We start from the raw sequence: 12,895 nt of genomic DNA, 5'->3' as shown, positions 1-12,895 counted from the left end.
GTTTTCATTTTTATAAATTACTTGCAATTAAGGTTCAGTTGGTCATTGGTGCTCCAAAAACATAAAATGCACAAGTAAAATATATTTTTGTGGTATGTTTTATGAGACGATGCTATCAGTCAAGCTTACACAACAAGCAGTAAAGCTCAGTGGCAGCTCAGATTGATTTCATTCCTTTTGAGAGACATGAGTTGAATGAGTTTGAATGACATGATAGGCCAGCCATTTACACAGGAAGAATTTTAGAATTAAATTGGTTTCAATTTGGTTGGAGAAGCTCTCCCGCTCCAGACAGGGCATAAGTGATTTATGCATTGTGTCGCACGTGTAATGCTTTATTTATGTTACAATGGGAAAATGTATTTTCAATGCTATTATTATTATTATTATGATTATGATTATGATTATGATTATTATTATTATTATTATCATTATTATTATTATTATTATTATTATTATTATTATTATTATTATTATTATTTTCAGGGAGCAATTCAGCGGAAGCTTCATGAGTCGGTTTCTCATGCATGCACAAACCCATGCCTGAGGATGAGCCGAACCAAGGTGCAGAGGGGCCACCTAACTGGCCTCTCCACTGCTCCCCCCTGCTGGAACTCCAGACAAAATGCAAGGTTGGTGCAATATTTCATCCATCTCTATGATTACAATGTGGTAATACGTTTTGTGAATTTCTTATTCGTCAGTTTTTGTCTAATCCGTAGGAAGCACTGGTTTATTACAGTTCAAGAAATGACTTGATGACACTTACCGCCTACATTAAAATGTCTTTTTTTAATGTGAAATTATAGCCGATAAACTAATAATAATAATAAACCGATAATTATGTTCTTATTTTGTAACCGACAGTTATGTTCTTATTTTGTAATATTCGCCGGAGTTTTGCTACAAGGACACGGAAGAAGAATACAGTTGCACCAAAACAGGAAGTCGACGTAAGTGAGTCATTTCCGCATTTCCGCATTTGAGACAGAGAAAACACGGTAGAGTGCGTTGGACCAGAGCAATTACACGTCGAGAGGAGAGATGGAAGTTGATTGGGGTGGAAGCGCTACTGGAAATGTAAATGTTATGACGACTCTTTTGACGAACGTCCACACTGATCTGCCGCTCCCTATTGTAGAGCCTCTTAAAACGAGCCTCGTCGAAGGGGACTACCAGTACTACCACTATGGTTGCGATGGACTAGATGACAGAGGTTGGGGATGTGGATACCGCACCATCCAGTCTATGGCTTCCTGGCTGGGATCTAATGTAAAACCTCAGGTCCAAAACAAACCTCCACCAAGCATCCCAGAGATCCAACAAGCCTTGGTGTCTATGATGGACAAACCGAGCTCATTTCTGGGTTCCAAGGAGTGGATTGGAACATTCGAAGCTTCTCTGGTGCTCTCTTATTTTTATGATGTTCCCTGTAGGTTGGTGCACCTCAGAAGCGGAGGAGCAGAGCTAGAGCAGGTCGCCGTGGAGACGCTCCATCGGCACTTTAGCAAACACAGATGTCCTGTTATGATGGGCGGGGACAGGGACAACTCGTCAAAGGGGGTGATGGGGGTATGCACTGGGGCAGCTGGGAGCTACCTGCTGATTGTGGACCCCCACTACTATGGAGGTCAGCTGGAGAGGGGAGAGGTGCAAAGACGAGGCTGGGCAGCATGGAAAAAATTGGCATCTTTCAATCAATCTTCTTTTTATAATCTCTGTTTGCCTCAGAATGACGGAAGCATCACTTAAACTAGAAAATGGAACATGTGCGGGGCCTAATTGTTGAAGTAAAAGATGTTTTGTTAAGTTCAATTGTTTCTTTCAAACGTAATAATAATTAAAAAAATGCACAGTTGACAGTGAGAAAGGAATTAGAATATACCCCGAATACCATCAATATCAATGCGACACGGTTTAGATTTGGTTATGTGTTATACGGTGCAAAATAGCATATCAAGTACAAGGACAAGATTCAAAGTAGTTGAAATTCCTGCGACATTTTAGGTTGCTAAATCTACCCGCAAAAGTCATCATCATGGTTTTTCTCACGCCAATCTGGAAGTTGTAGAATTAGTTCGTTCTCCGAAGCATATGTAACGAGAGTACTGTACTTGTTGATCAACAGCGCCCTCTGTCGACCTTAAATCGTTACTACATGCCTAGCCTTTGGTCATGTTCGTCCTTTGATTTTGCTCTCTCTTTTTTTTTTTTTTTTTTAGCCAGATCAAGTTGACCTGTGCGCAAGTAGTTGGAATAAAACCAAAGTACACAATCCCGATCGTGCATTTGCTGCAGCGTTCTTTAATACCCAGTTTGAAATAAGGCAGTTTAAAACAACTGTGGCAAATGAGGTACAAATACTTTATTCGACTTTAAATAGATTTTTACAGATTCCTGTACTCCCTACATCTATACTAATTACTTTCTTCTAAGTATGAGTGCTATCTCACTCAGACAAACTTGTTTGCGGAGTTTTCTTCCAGAATAGCAGTTTTAGATCTGCTATTAAGAAAACCACATCACCATACGCGTGGCAGGTCAATTGAGCACTCTAAATTGTCCTCTAGTGTGATTATGTGTGTAAATTGTTTGTTTTATATGAAATTTAGAGCAATCTTAAATTGTCTGATGGGAATGTCGCCTCTACCAACATGGCGGCCGCATACGTCTGTCTTCATATATGACTTACCACATTAAAACGACAAATGAATCACTTCACGACACTAAACTTTTTCTCTGGTGTGCCAGCAATACACTAATCGTAAAACCAGAACGTATATGTTTAATAGTCTTTGTCTTTCCTTTTTTTTTTTTTTGTTTCCACACAAGTATTTAATTACAGACTCGAATGCGAGTACTTTCGCCACCTCTGGTTGGCCCGCCGCTGGTCGGTGTGCTGTCACGTGGTATCACAAGAACGGCCATGTTTCCGAAACACAAACAACAAGACTAGAAGGCAACACACACACACATACACACACGCGCACACACTGATGCGACCGTTGGAGGAAAGCGAGGAAGAACAAAAATACGACATTGGCCACGGAGCACGGCTTCCCGGGAGTACCATCGTGTCGAGAGAACGCGTTGACGAGTGTTCGCAGAGCGATGCGTGCAGTAAATCGGCTGTAGGCGACGCAGCCTGGCTGGTGGTTGCGATTCGAAACAAGTGAAGGTAAGCCGCGCTCGGAGTGCGCCTGGGTTCCTCATCGCCAGCTAGCTAGGTGGCTACATTAGCCGCCGTGCTGCTAACATGGCGTTGCGATACGCTTCTGACTTTTTTTGGGACTCTACGCGCTTGCTCTTTTATTTCCCTCGCCTCCCTCTCTCTCGTTTTGGACTTTACAAATGAGTGTTGGACCTTGTCGAGCTGGCGTACGAGCAGGCCCCGAGGAGCCCGACACTCCGCCCCCCTTTCCGCCATCATAGCTGCTGGTGTCATTCGAACCTTAAAAGAGGCCTCGGCCATCGACGCCGAGCTTCAATGCTACTAGCTGCGCACAAATGGCTTTTTTTTTGCGCGATAACAACACCCCCCACTCGATCTATGGCATCGATTTTTTTCAACCCCCCTCCCTCTACTAATACGAGTTTCACAACACCAAACAATGTGCATCGCGTGAGTCACCGCGAGGTATTTGGTGGACGTTGCTGCTAGCTGTTTATTTTGCCACTAGTTCCCATTGAAGGTGCACCAGAGAGTGAAATCGGCTTTTAACGCCGCGTTTTGAAGTCGAAGTGCTTTGCAGAACAAATATGATTAAATTCTAACGAGATAAAAAAAAAAAAAGAAAGATAGCAAGCATCGAGATTGAACCAAGATATTTTCGCACTCAGCTGTGCTAAATTGTAAACGGACTGCCTGGAAAGTCATTGTAAAATGAATGTAACCCAATCATTCAATGTCATTTAAAAAAAAAGAATATCTGTACATACATCGATTAGAGAACAAATCTATTGCTCCAAATTCACACTTAATTTTCTTTTGATATCTGTAGTTCCAAGTGAAAGCAGATTTGCAAACATATTTCCGAAACTATCAAATTTTGTGCTGTTAAATTGGCATAATGTCCTGTTTTTGTAAAAGGGTTGAAAAGAATAAAATCGTTTTAATAAATCTGATTAATTCATTTTGAGAAAAAAAATGCATTGTACTGTAATGTGGTTGGGGTTATAAATATTTTTTTACAAGTCGATACCCTTGGTAGGTCTTATTTTTTTAATGATTATTGTTCAATCTAAAGTGTTGAAAGTCAGGTGAAAAAATTTCCAGTACAATGTTTATAAAAACTTCATTTGGAGATAGTCCAAACAAATGATGCAACCACAGTAATAAATCACTTCAAAAGGGCATAGTCCTGTAATATGTGCTCTCATTGTCAACAAAGCTAATAAAACAGAAGTACTTAAGATTATCACAAGAAAAGTTGCGTCGGATTGCTAGCAGACAATTGTGGAACCAAGCTGCTTGATAGCTGACTTAAAAAAAAAAAAAAAAAGTGATGAGCAAAGTCTGTCAAGGATTGGCTAACTGGATGTTTATTTTGTTGCCGTGACATTTTTTAAAAGAAAATAAGATTCAATCCAAGAGCACTATAGAAGCCTCTTCTCGGTTTAATGCAATTCTTGGGCTTCTGATTTCAGCGCTGGCCTGGAAATAAGTAGTTCATTTATTTATGAATAAATAATTCCGTAATAGTTTGTGTGTATTCGTCAGATTGATGCCTTACGACATGAACAGGCTGTAATGCATCAAGGCGTTGCTTATCAGTTCTTTTTCCTTTTCGTTCTTTTCCAGTGTCGCAAAGGAAAGGAGGACAGGAAGTCAAGGCGTTACCTGGAGGCTCGTCTCCACCAGTCCACATTTTAGCGAGCGAGAAAGGCGCCAAGCTAAGGGAAGGAAAGGAGGACGAGCACGAGGAAGACAAGTGCGAGTCGCATCTGCTCTCGGCAGCTGTTCAGCAGCCTGTTTTCTTTTTCTTTGGTTTTTTTTTTTTTTTTTGGGCTGTGATTATTATTATTTTTTTAAGGTTTGCTTTTTTTGATGAACAGGTTCAGGTTATACGTTTAAATGTGAGATCAAACTGCTGTAAAAAAAGTCAACAAAAAGATAACAGAGCGCAAGAGAGAGAACGAAACAAATACTAGCAATTACTCTATTTTGTTCCATTGATAATTTCCAAAGTTCCTTTTTTTTTTTCCTTCTTCTTCTTCAATGTTTTTACAACCTTAACGGGCTGTGAGTAGCAGGAGCTTCCATTCTCCAATCTTGTCGTCAAAGCCCTTCCTTACCAAGCACGGACTGATAACCTGGTACCCCTCAAGCACCTACAACTGGCAGCTATTCTTGTGGATGTGTATTTTTTGAGGTGGGAGGGGGGCGCCCTGTGACCACAGCTTAAGCACCACTCGGCCTTCAAGTCACCCCAAGCCTAACGAAACCAAGCCAGCTCCAGCCTGGTCCTGCCCAGTCCAGCCCCGCTCGCATATCTCTGGACGGGGTGAGCTCCTGCGTGTACGTCAACAACGCAAACGTATGACGCTGACCACGATGCTTTTGCTTCGCAGATACTCACTTCTGTGCGGACGTGAGGAATATGACTGCTGAGACTCTCAATTTCGGCCCAGAATGGTGAGGCGGCGCGCGCTAACAACCGCAATCATGCAAATAATGTGTCTTTAAAAAAAAGAGAGAACTTTGTGTCAAAAAAATAAATAATGGTTCCGAGTGGGGAGGAAACGTGCTATATTACAATGTCGATATTTTAGAGATGACATTGTTTTTATTTAAGTTTTATTTTTTTCTGCCGGCAAATTAAGCAGGTTCAATGAATATGTGTTGTTATCGAGGCTTTTATGGTTATGCAAAGAACGAACAAAGGATGCATGAATTAGTAAAGCGAGTTGAGGATTGACTTTCAGTCGCCACCGAGGCTTCGTCACTTCCATTTCCGCTGGCGTCCTCCTCCTCGCCAGTGGATGTTTGCGCAGCGATTAATGGGAGGTGTAGCCTGCCATTTGGTCGCACTCCATTTCGTGCTGCGGCGAGCGTTCCTGGTCCGCGGCCAGACGGGGGAATATTTCTCTCTCGCTCGCTCGCTCTCTGCACATCTGCAGCCGTTTGCCTCTCACTCCGGGCCCTCTTTCCCTCTGCTCTTCAAAAAAAAGGCATCATGATTTGAATTGGTTGCTAAAGTGTAATAATAAAGGGGGGGGGAGATGATGAATGTTTGATGAATCTAGTGAGGATAAATTTTTTGGGAACCCATTTGGCTTTGTGCTCCTGTTAACACCCACTACCACCACCACCACCACCTCTCAGAGGTACATATGGTTTAGATGTGGGCCTGTGAGTCAATAAAGCTCCTCTGAGAGGCAAGTGAATGGAGCCATTGTTCAGCTCCAGCCTGCTAGAAGGAGCCGGTCCTCCTTCTAGCAGCTCCCCCCCCCCCCCGCCGTCAAATTGGAAAGCTAATATATTACAAAGCAGAGTGCATTCATTCCAGTGTGTGTGTGTGGGGGGGGGGTGACACTTGATTTATGACAGAATGTGAAGTCAGCGATGGTTCTTGTTCAGTGAGAGCTGGTGTGCGTGCTTTTTGATCATTCCGATGAAAATGATTCACAGTTGCATAGTGGAACATTCCTGAATTCTTCAGGTGATCTTGTTTATTGTCTCACAACAGATTTAGAAAATATTTAGATTTTTTGGCATGTGTTGGTTGAAAAATAAATGAGGAGGAAAAAAAAAAATCGGGCATAAAATTACTATATTGATTGGGGGTGATTCTATCCTCAAACCACAAATTGACGCTAATGTTTCTCTGCCCCTCCCAAACCAGGCTCCGTGCACTGTCCAGTGGGGGGAGTGTGACGTCCCCCCCTCCTTCCCCCGCCATGCCAAAGTACAAGCTGGCCGACTACCGCTACGGCCGAGAGGAGATGTTAGCACTTTATATCAAAGACAACAAGGTAGGTTGCGCCATCCTCGTCGCGTTTCGCTTTGTTTCGGGGGTTTCCGCCGGTCCCCTGAAGTTCAGGCTCCATTGTCATTGCTCTTAGGTCCCAGAGGACATGCAGGATAAGGAATTTGCTGCTATTCTGCAAGATGAGCCCATGCAGCCCCTGGCACTGGTGCCTCTCACTGAGGAGGAGCAGGTCAGGTTTCGAACTCAAACGGCAGCGACGCGCCAAGGTGAGCCTCTCCGTTGGCTGACATTCCTGACATTCCTCGCCCCGCTCTCTCACCCCCCCCACCTCGCAGAGGAACTTCTCCATGTCTGTGAATAGTGTGGCTGTCCTGCGGCTCATGGGAAAGGGGGCGGGCGGAGCCGCCCCTGCCGGAGCGGTGCGAGGACGAGGCGCCACTCGAGGCAGCAGAGGTGCGATCTTGAGAACGATTTGAAATATCGCAAAGCGCTTTGCTCAAAATAGACGACAATAACAAAAATGTGTTGGCAGCTATTTGGGGAAACAGTCAAGTGTCCGTTTCCCTCCTCTTTTTCCAGAATCTCGGTGGAGCTCGCTTCCGATTTAGATGGCTTTGTCACATGCTTCAGTGTGTGTTTGTGTGCGAACAGGGCGGGGCCGCGGGGAAGGTGGATTCTACCAAAGAAGTATTGAAGATGCTGAGGTTGGTTTCGGGCGAAGCTCTAGAGAGATACATCGTAGCCAGAGCTGGGACGACCGGTAAGGAAGTCACAAAATTAAAATTGTTCTAATTTCTTTTTTTTTTTATAATATATCATTTTTATTTCATATAAAAATATATATATATATATATATATAAATTTTTTAATTCAATTGAATTTTTAAAATATAACATTTTTATTTCATTTATAAATATGTATATATATATATATATATATATATATATATATATATATATATATATATTCTTTTTTTTTTTTAAACATAAATTCATTATGGGGTTTTTTTGCAAAACGTGTGTTATACAGGAATAAATGTACACTTCTCCTTCTTTGGCGTAGCACATCTTAAAATCATTGAACAGGACTATTTCAGCCCTTTGCCAGCCTGCCATTGATTTGCTTCCTCGGCCCAATTTCAGTGGCGAGCGTCGATTTGAGAAGCCGCTCCGACGGGAGGTGGGCCGCCCAGGCTTTGAGGAGTCCCCCGGTCCCGGAGGCTCTGCAAGGAAGGAGCACGCAAGGGCTGACAGCGATAACTGGCGTACTCTCCGGGAGGAGCAGGAGGGGGAGGAATGCGAGCCGGGAAGTAATTGGAGACTCGCTGGACCCCGCAGGGACGGTACGATGAACACAAACACTTTCGATTTCCACACGTGCGTGCGTCGTGAGGTCCAAGCTGGAGTGACTTTGTTTTGTCAGATGGCGGTCCCCGCTCAGCAGGCTGGCGGGATCACGGCTGTCCAGGTGAGAGTCGTCGTCGCAAGTTCGACTTTGACTTCGGGGCTCCCGAGAACCAGGGCGGCCGCCGGCGCGCCGGCAGCGACGGGCCGGAGGACGACAGGGACGGCCTGCCCGAGTGGTGCATGGATGAGGAGGATGGAGGAATGGGAACGTTTGACTCCTCTGGCGCCTTCATGCCTATGAAGGTGAGCGCGAGTTTTGTTTCTGTCTTCTTGTGGGTCCGAGCGTACCGCTGAATCTGTTCCCTCGGGTCGCCGTCTCGCAGAAGGCTGGCAAGGAGACAATCCTGGAGGACGATTTGGAGTTCAAGGGCATTGAGGAGGAGGAGGAGGAAGAAGAGGAGAGTCTTCCTGACACGGAGAGAAAGAATGGTGACGGGGACAAAGACAAAGGTGAGAAGATTTAATCCAGTGATCTGCCGCATAGATAGATGACCTTCGCGTTGTCACCTGTAGATTGGAATCGCTTTTTTTTTTTCCCCCCCCTTTTCCTTCAGAGAGTAAGGAAGCCCCGTCAGCAGCAGTCGATGAGGAGGCAAAGCCGGTGGCGCCTTCCTCCTCCCCTCCCGCCCACTGTGCCCCTCCATCCCTGGAGCCCCCGCCCGGCAACAGCGGCCCAACAGCGGACGCCGCTCAGCTGAGCAACAGCCTCCCTTTAAAGGACAGCAGCCCCCCAAGTGAAGGTACGAAGCCGAGAGCAGCCAGAGAGGCTCGTGTTGACATTTTGGTTTGATATCCAATCTGTTTATTTGCGGCGATTGAATATCTCGTTTACTGAGACAGCTGCTCTCGCTCGATCCGGTGGATGCACTGCTCCGCTTGGCTGAAAATTGAGGAGGGGGAGAAAAGAAAAAAGAGCTAGGGTCGTCCATTGCTTTTTTTCTTTGTGTGTGTGTCAGATTTGGTGGCTCTGGCCGTAGGCTCCAAGACCCAGGTGAGCCCAAGCTCCGCCTCCTCCTCAGCGCTGCCTCCACCACCGCCATCTTCCGCCGCTCCCCTCCTCCCCTCGTCCGGGGTCGGAGACACCGAGGATGACGAGGGCATGAAACATCTCCAACAGGTCTGCGTCTCTTCTCGAAAGACTTTTGTCCGGCACGCTTCCACGCGGCCGCCGACTCAGCATTTCTGCGTGTTTAGGAGGCGGAGAGGATGGTGGCGTCGCTGCAGGACACCTCTTTGGAAGAGGAGTGTTTCACGCAAGCTTTGCAGCAACAGCAGCAGCAGGAGAGCAGGAACACGGCCGCCGCTCTGCCTCTGTCGCACGAGGCCGCCATGAAGTGGTTCTACAAGGACCCGCAGGGGGAGATTCAGGGTATCGCTCCGGACGTGGATTTGCGCAGTCGCCAGCGATGACGTAAGAATGAAAAAAAAAAAAAGAATGGCAACTCTCGGCTCAGGTCCGTTCACCACGGTGGAGATGTGCGAGTGGTTCCAAGCCGGCTACTTCACCATGACCCTGTTGGTCAAGCGGGGCTGCGACGAGGGCTTCCAGCCCCTGGGCGACGTCATCAAGATGTGGGGCCGCGTGCCCTTCGCCCCGGGGCCCTCCCCGCCGCCCCTGCTGGTGAGACAGCCACCACCGACGCAGCGCCCGCAGCCCAGCCGCGGGCCCGCCGCGACTGTGAGTCAGAGCTCAGCCAACATAGACCATGGGAAGGGGTGGATGCAGAAGGGAGGGAAGATGGTAATAGCTTTCCATCTTCTAAGGCATAACAAAAAACATCCCGTGCATGCAGAAAAGAGTCGGGCGTTTGCACTGGCAGACGCTCGCCTCGCCGCCGCCGACTAACGCGTCCTCTGTCCTCGTCTGCCGTCAGGGAAATTTGGACCAGGAGCGTCTGAAAAAACAGCAGGAGCTGGCAGCGGCAGCTCTTTATCAGCAGCTCCAGCAGCAGCAGTTATTCCAGCTCATTAACAGGTGAGCGGCGGCGCGCCGCCGGGCTGCCGCCGGGGGGACGTTTGCTTCAGTCGCTCTTGGTCACTCGCAGGTGCAGTGAGCAGGGTATGATGCCTTCGATGAACAGGTCGATGTCAGTGCCAGATACAGGGTCCATGTGGGACATGCATACCTCAGCTTCACAGCCGTCAGGTGCGCTCTCGTCGTCCGAGCCAAGCAAACGTATAGACGGGGGGGGCGGCTGTGCTTCAAATGTTCTCCCGTACGTACCTTCACGCAGGTGGTGAAGCCAGTCTTTGGGACATAACAATGAATCGTTCTACTCAGGGTCCAACTCTGGAACAGCTTCAAAAGGTTAGCTTTTTTTTTTTTTTTGACTGCTTGATTTTATTCTCTCTATCTTGAGTTCATGGTTCGGATGCCTTCCGTCCAGCTCCAGCAGGAGAGGCGAGACGCTGAACTCAGGGCGAAACGGGAGGAGGAGGAGCAGCAGCAACGCAAGAGGAGGGAGGAGAAGAGGAGGCAGCAGGAGGAGCAAAAGAGAAGGGAGGATGAGGAACTCTTCAGACGCAAGCAGGTGACCCAATTTTTCCGTCCGTCCGTCCGTCCGTCCCCCCCGTCCCACCCACGCTCGACAGCCATAACAGGTTTCCCGTGTCTTGTCCGGGTGTCGTCAGCAGCAGGATCTGATTTTGAAGTTGCTGCAGCAGGCTCCCCAGCAACAGGGGCCGGTCGCAGGCGGCTCCAGCTGGAGCGGGGCTTCTTCCGCCTCGCTCTCCAAAGCGGGGAAGGCCCTCTCTCTGCTGGAGATGCAGCAGGAGACCGAAAGACTTCTCAAGCAGCAGCAGCAGCATCAACAGCAGAGAGCCCAGCAGCAGAGGGAGCGGGTACGCGGCTTAAACATCTCCCGTATCTGCATTCAAAAAAAAAAAAAAAGCCAGAGGTCATTTTTGTCTCTGATTTGCAGCACGCGGGCATGTCGATGGGAAGTTCCTCCATGGGAGGCCAGTGGGGAGACGGCGTTGGCATCTGGGGTGGGGCCGGAGGCATGGAGGGCAAAAGCGGCGGCATGGGCATGTGGGAAGAGGCGGTGAAGAACCAAGCCAGCCTGCGCGGCAACGGCAACAATAACTTGGGCCTGAAGAACAGTCGCAGCAGCCCTTCACTCAGGTAACGTTGTCCTCGTGCCGCTTTTGTTCTCCGTACCTTTTCCGCTGATCTGGTCCCGTGTGTGCGTGTGGGGGCCCCCTCCAGTGAGCAGTACATGATGCGTCGCAAGCGCACGGACGAGGAGGAGAAGTTGCTGAAGCTGTTGCAGGGCATGAAGCCTCAGGACGGCTTCACCACCTGGTGTGAGCAGATGCTGCACGCCCTCAACACTTCTGCCAGCAACTCCTCGTCTCTGGATGGTAAGATCGCTCCCTCCGCCGTTTTTGGGTCCGAGGCGATTGCGACACTTTGCTCCTCCCCCCGGCCGGCGCAGTTGCGACGATCGTGGCCTACCTGAAGGAGGTGGAGTCTCCCTATGCAGTGTTGGACTTCATCCGCTCCTACCTGGGGGACACAGTGGAAGCCAAAGAGTTCGCCAAACAGTTTCTGGAGCGACGTGCCAAACAGAAAGCCAACCAACAGAGACAGCAGCAGCAGGTAAAGTGGAAAGGTAGACCAAACGGCAACTTTGACTGGACTGAAATGTTTTTCCTTCTTGGCGCTGGGTCTCAGCTGTCAAAGGAAGTGGCTGGCCTGAACATGAACTTCCCACTGCAGGTAAAGAAAGGCCAACGCTGAAAAGGTTTACGTGGCAAAACGTTTTTTGTACCCTCAGCTTGACGCGCGCCCGCAACGGCGCTCTTTTTCGACAGGACACGATGCGAGGTATGAACGCTAGCACCCTGCAGTCCATGTTCCAGGCCAATCACATGAGCAAGGCTGGTCTCTATGACAACCAAGGAGGGAAGATGAAAAAAAAACAGCCCATGATGCTGCACTCTGATCCCAGCATCTTAGGTACAGTACGGCCATCTCATTTTCTCCTCGGGTCAGGCCTTCTCAACGTAACCCGATGTATAGATTTGATTTATACGGATGATTCGAATTTTCTTTTCGTCGCATGTCAGGTGACGTGTCATTGTTATATTCAAGCTTTACGTGAACATCGACGGTCACCACTTTTTCCAAGTGGATTGTGGGTCATTTGAAACGCCCTATATTTATGCTCCCTGGACACCCCTACAAAATGATGTGACACCCCCCCCCCCAATAGTGCACAGCAAATGAAAACGTCAGGGGCCCTAAAATTGAACCCTGTGGAACTGTGATATGTTGTTCATTTGTTTCTTAGTAAGAAGTCTACTTTTTCTTTGATTATTTTTGTTGAAATGAGATCACAATACATTGATTGCCTGTGCCTTCTCCCGCCCGCAGGTTACTCATTCCACAATACGGCTGAGTGTCTGAGCCTGAATGAGATGGAGATGGTGGAGGATTACTGATGTGACGCAGCGCAGCAGCAATAGCTACCTGAGGCCTTCTTGTCTTTTAATCAGACAAACCTGATGATGAATGTGCACTGCTAGGGGAACCCGGGGGGGGGGGGGGGGGGG

The 12,895-nt window shown here is 47.8% G+C and overlaps 2 protein-coding genes across 7 annotated transcripts; both read left to right on the top strand.

Moving 5' to 3' along the window:
* The first annotated feature begins 649 nt into the window (after positions 1-649).
* On the top strand, positions 650-2,064 carry ufsp1 (UFM1-specific peptidase 1). The gene has a single exon (XM_085934746.1). It carries the CDS (start codon positions 1,045-1,047, stop codon positions 1,750-1,752), a length of 708 nt encoding a protein of 235 aa, XP_085790872.1. The 5' UTR covers positions 650-1,044; the 3' UTR covers positions 1,753-2,064.
* A 131-nt stretch (positions 2,065-2,195) lies between these two features.
* On the top strand, positions 2,196-12,886 carry gigyf1a (GRB10 interacting GYF protein 1a). Of its 6 annotated transcripts, none has more exons than XM_085934720.1 (25): positions 2,196-3,178; positions 4,802-5,504; positions 5,572-5,635; positions 6,846-6,975; positions 7,066-7,161; positions 7,268-7,385; positions 7,584-7,692; positions 8,075-8,274; positions 8,355-8,581; positions 8,662-8,788; positions 8,893-9,078; positions 9,295-9,455; positions 9,533-9,707; positions 9,793-10,016; positions 10,213-10,313; positions 10,390-10,484; positions 10,573-10,646; positions 10,726-10,869; positions 10,970-11,179; positions 11,260-11,462; positions 11,547-11,701; positions 11,776-11,939; positions 12,015-12,059; positions 12,155-12,299; positions 12,717-12,886. In XM_085934720.1, exons 3-25 carry the CDS (start codon positions 5,601-5,603, stop codon positions 12,782-12,784), a joined length of 3,192 nt encoding a protein of 1,063 aa, XP_085790846.1. In that variant the 5' UTR covers positions 2,196-3,178; positions 4,802-5,504; positions 5,572-5,600; the 3' UTR covers positions 12,785-12,886. The 6 variants fall into 6 exon arrangements, with proteins under 6 accessions (XP_085790846.1, XP_085790838.1, XP_085790829.1 ...); XM_085934712.1 differs by having other exon boundaries at positions 10,384-10,484; XM_085934703.1 differs by having other exon boundaries at positions 9,793-10,079.
* Positions 12,887-12,895: the final 9 nt, after the last annotated feature.

The sequence above is a fragment of the Syngnathus leptorhynchus genome, chromosome 2 (genome assembly GCF_054491065.1).
Source record: "Syngnathus leptorhynchus isolate UIUO chromosome 2, UIUO_Slep, whole genome shotgun sequence".
NCBI classification, from domain to species: Eukaryota; Metazoa; Chordata; class Actinopteri; order Syngnathiformes; family Syngnathidae; genus Syngnathus; species Syngnathus leptorhynchus.
This window is presented reverse-complemented; position numbering and strand designations above follow the sequence as displayed.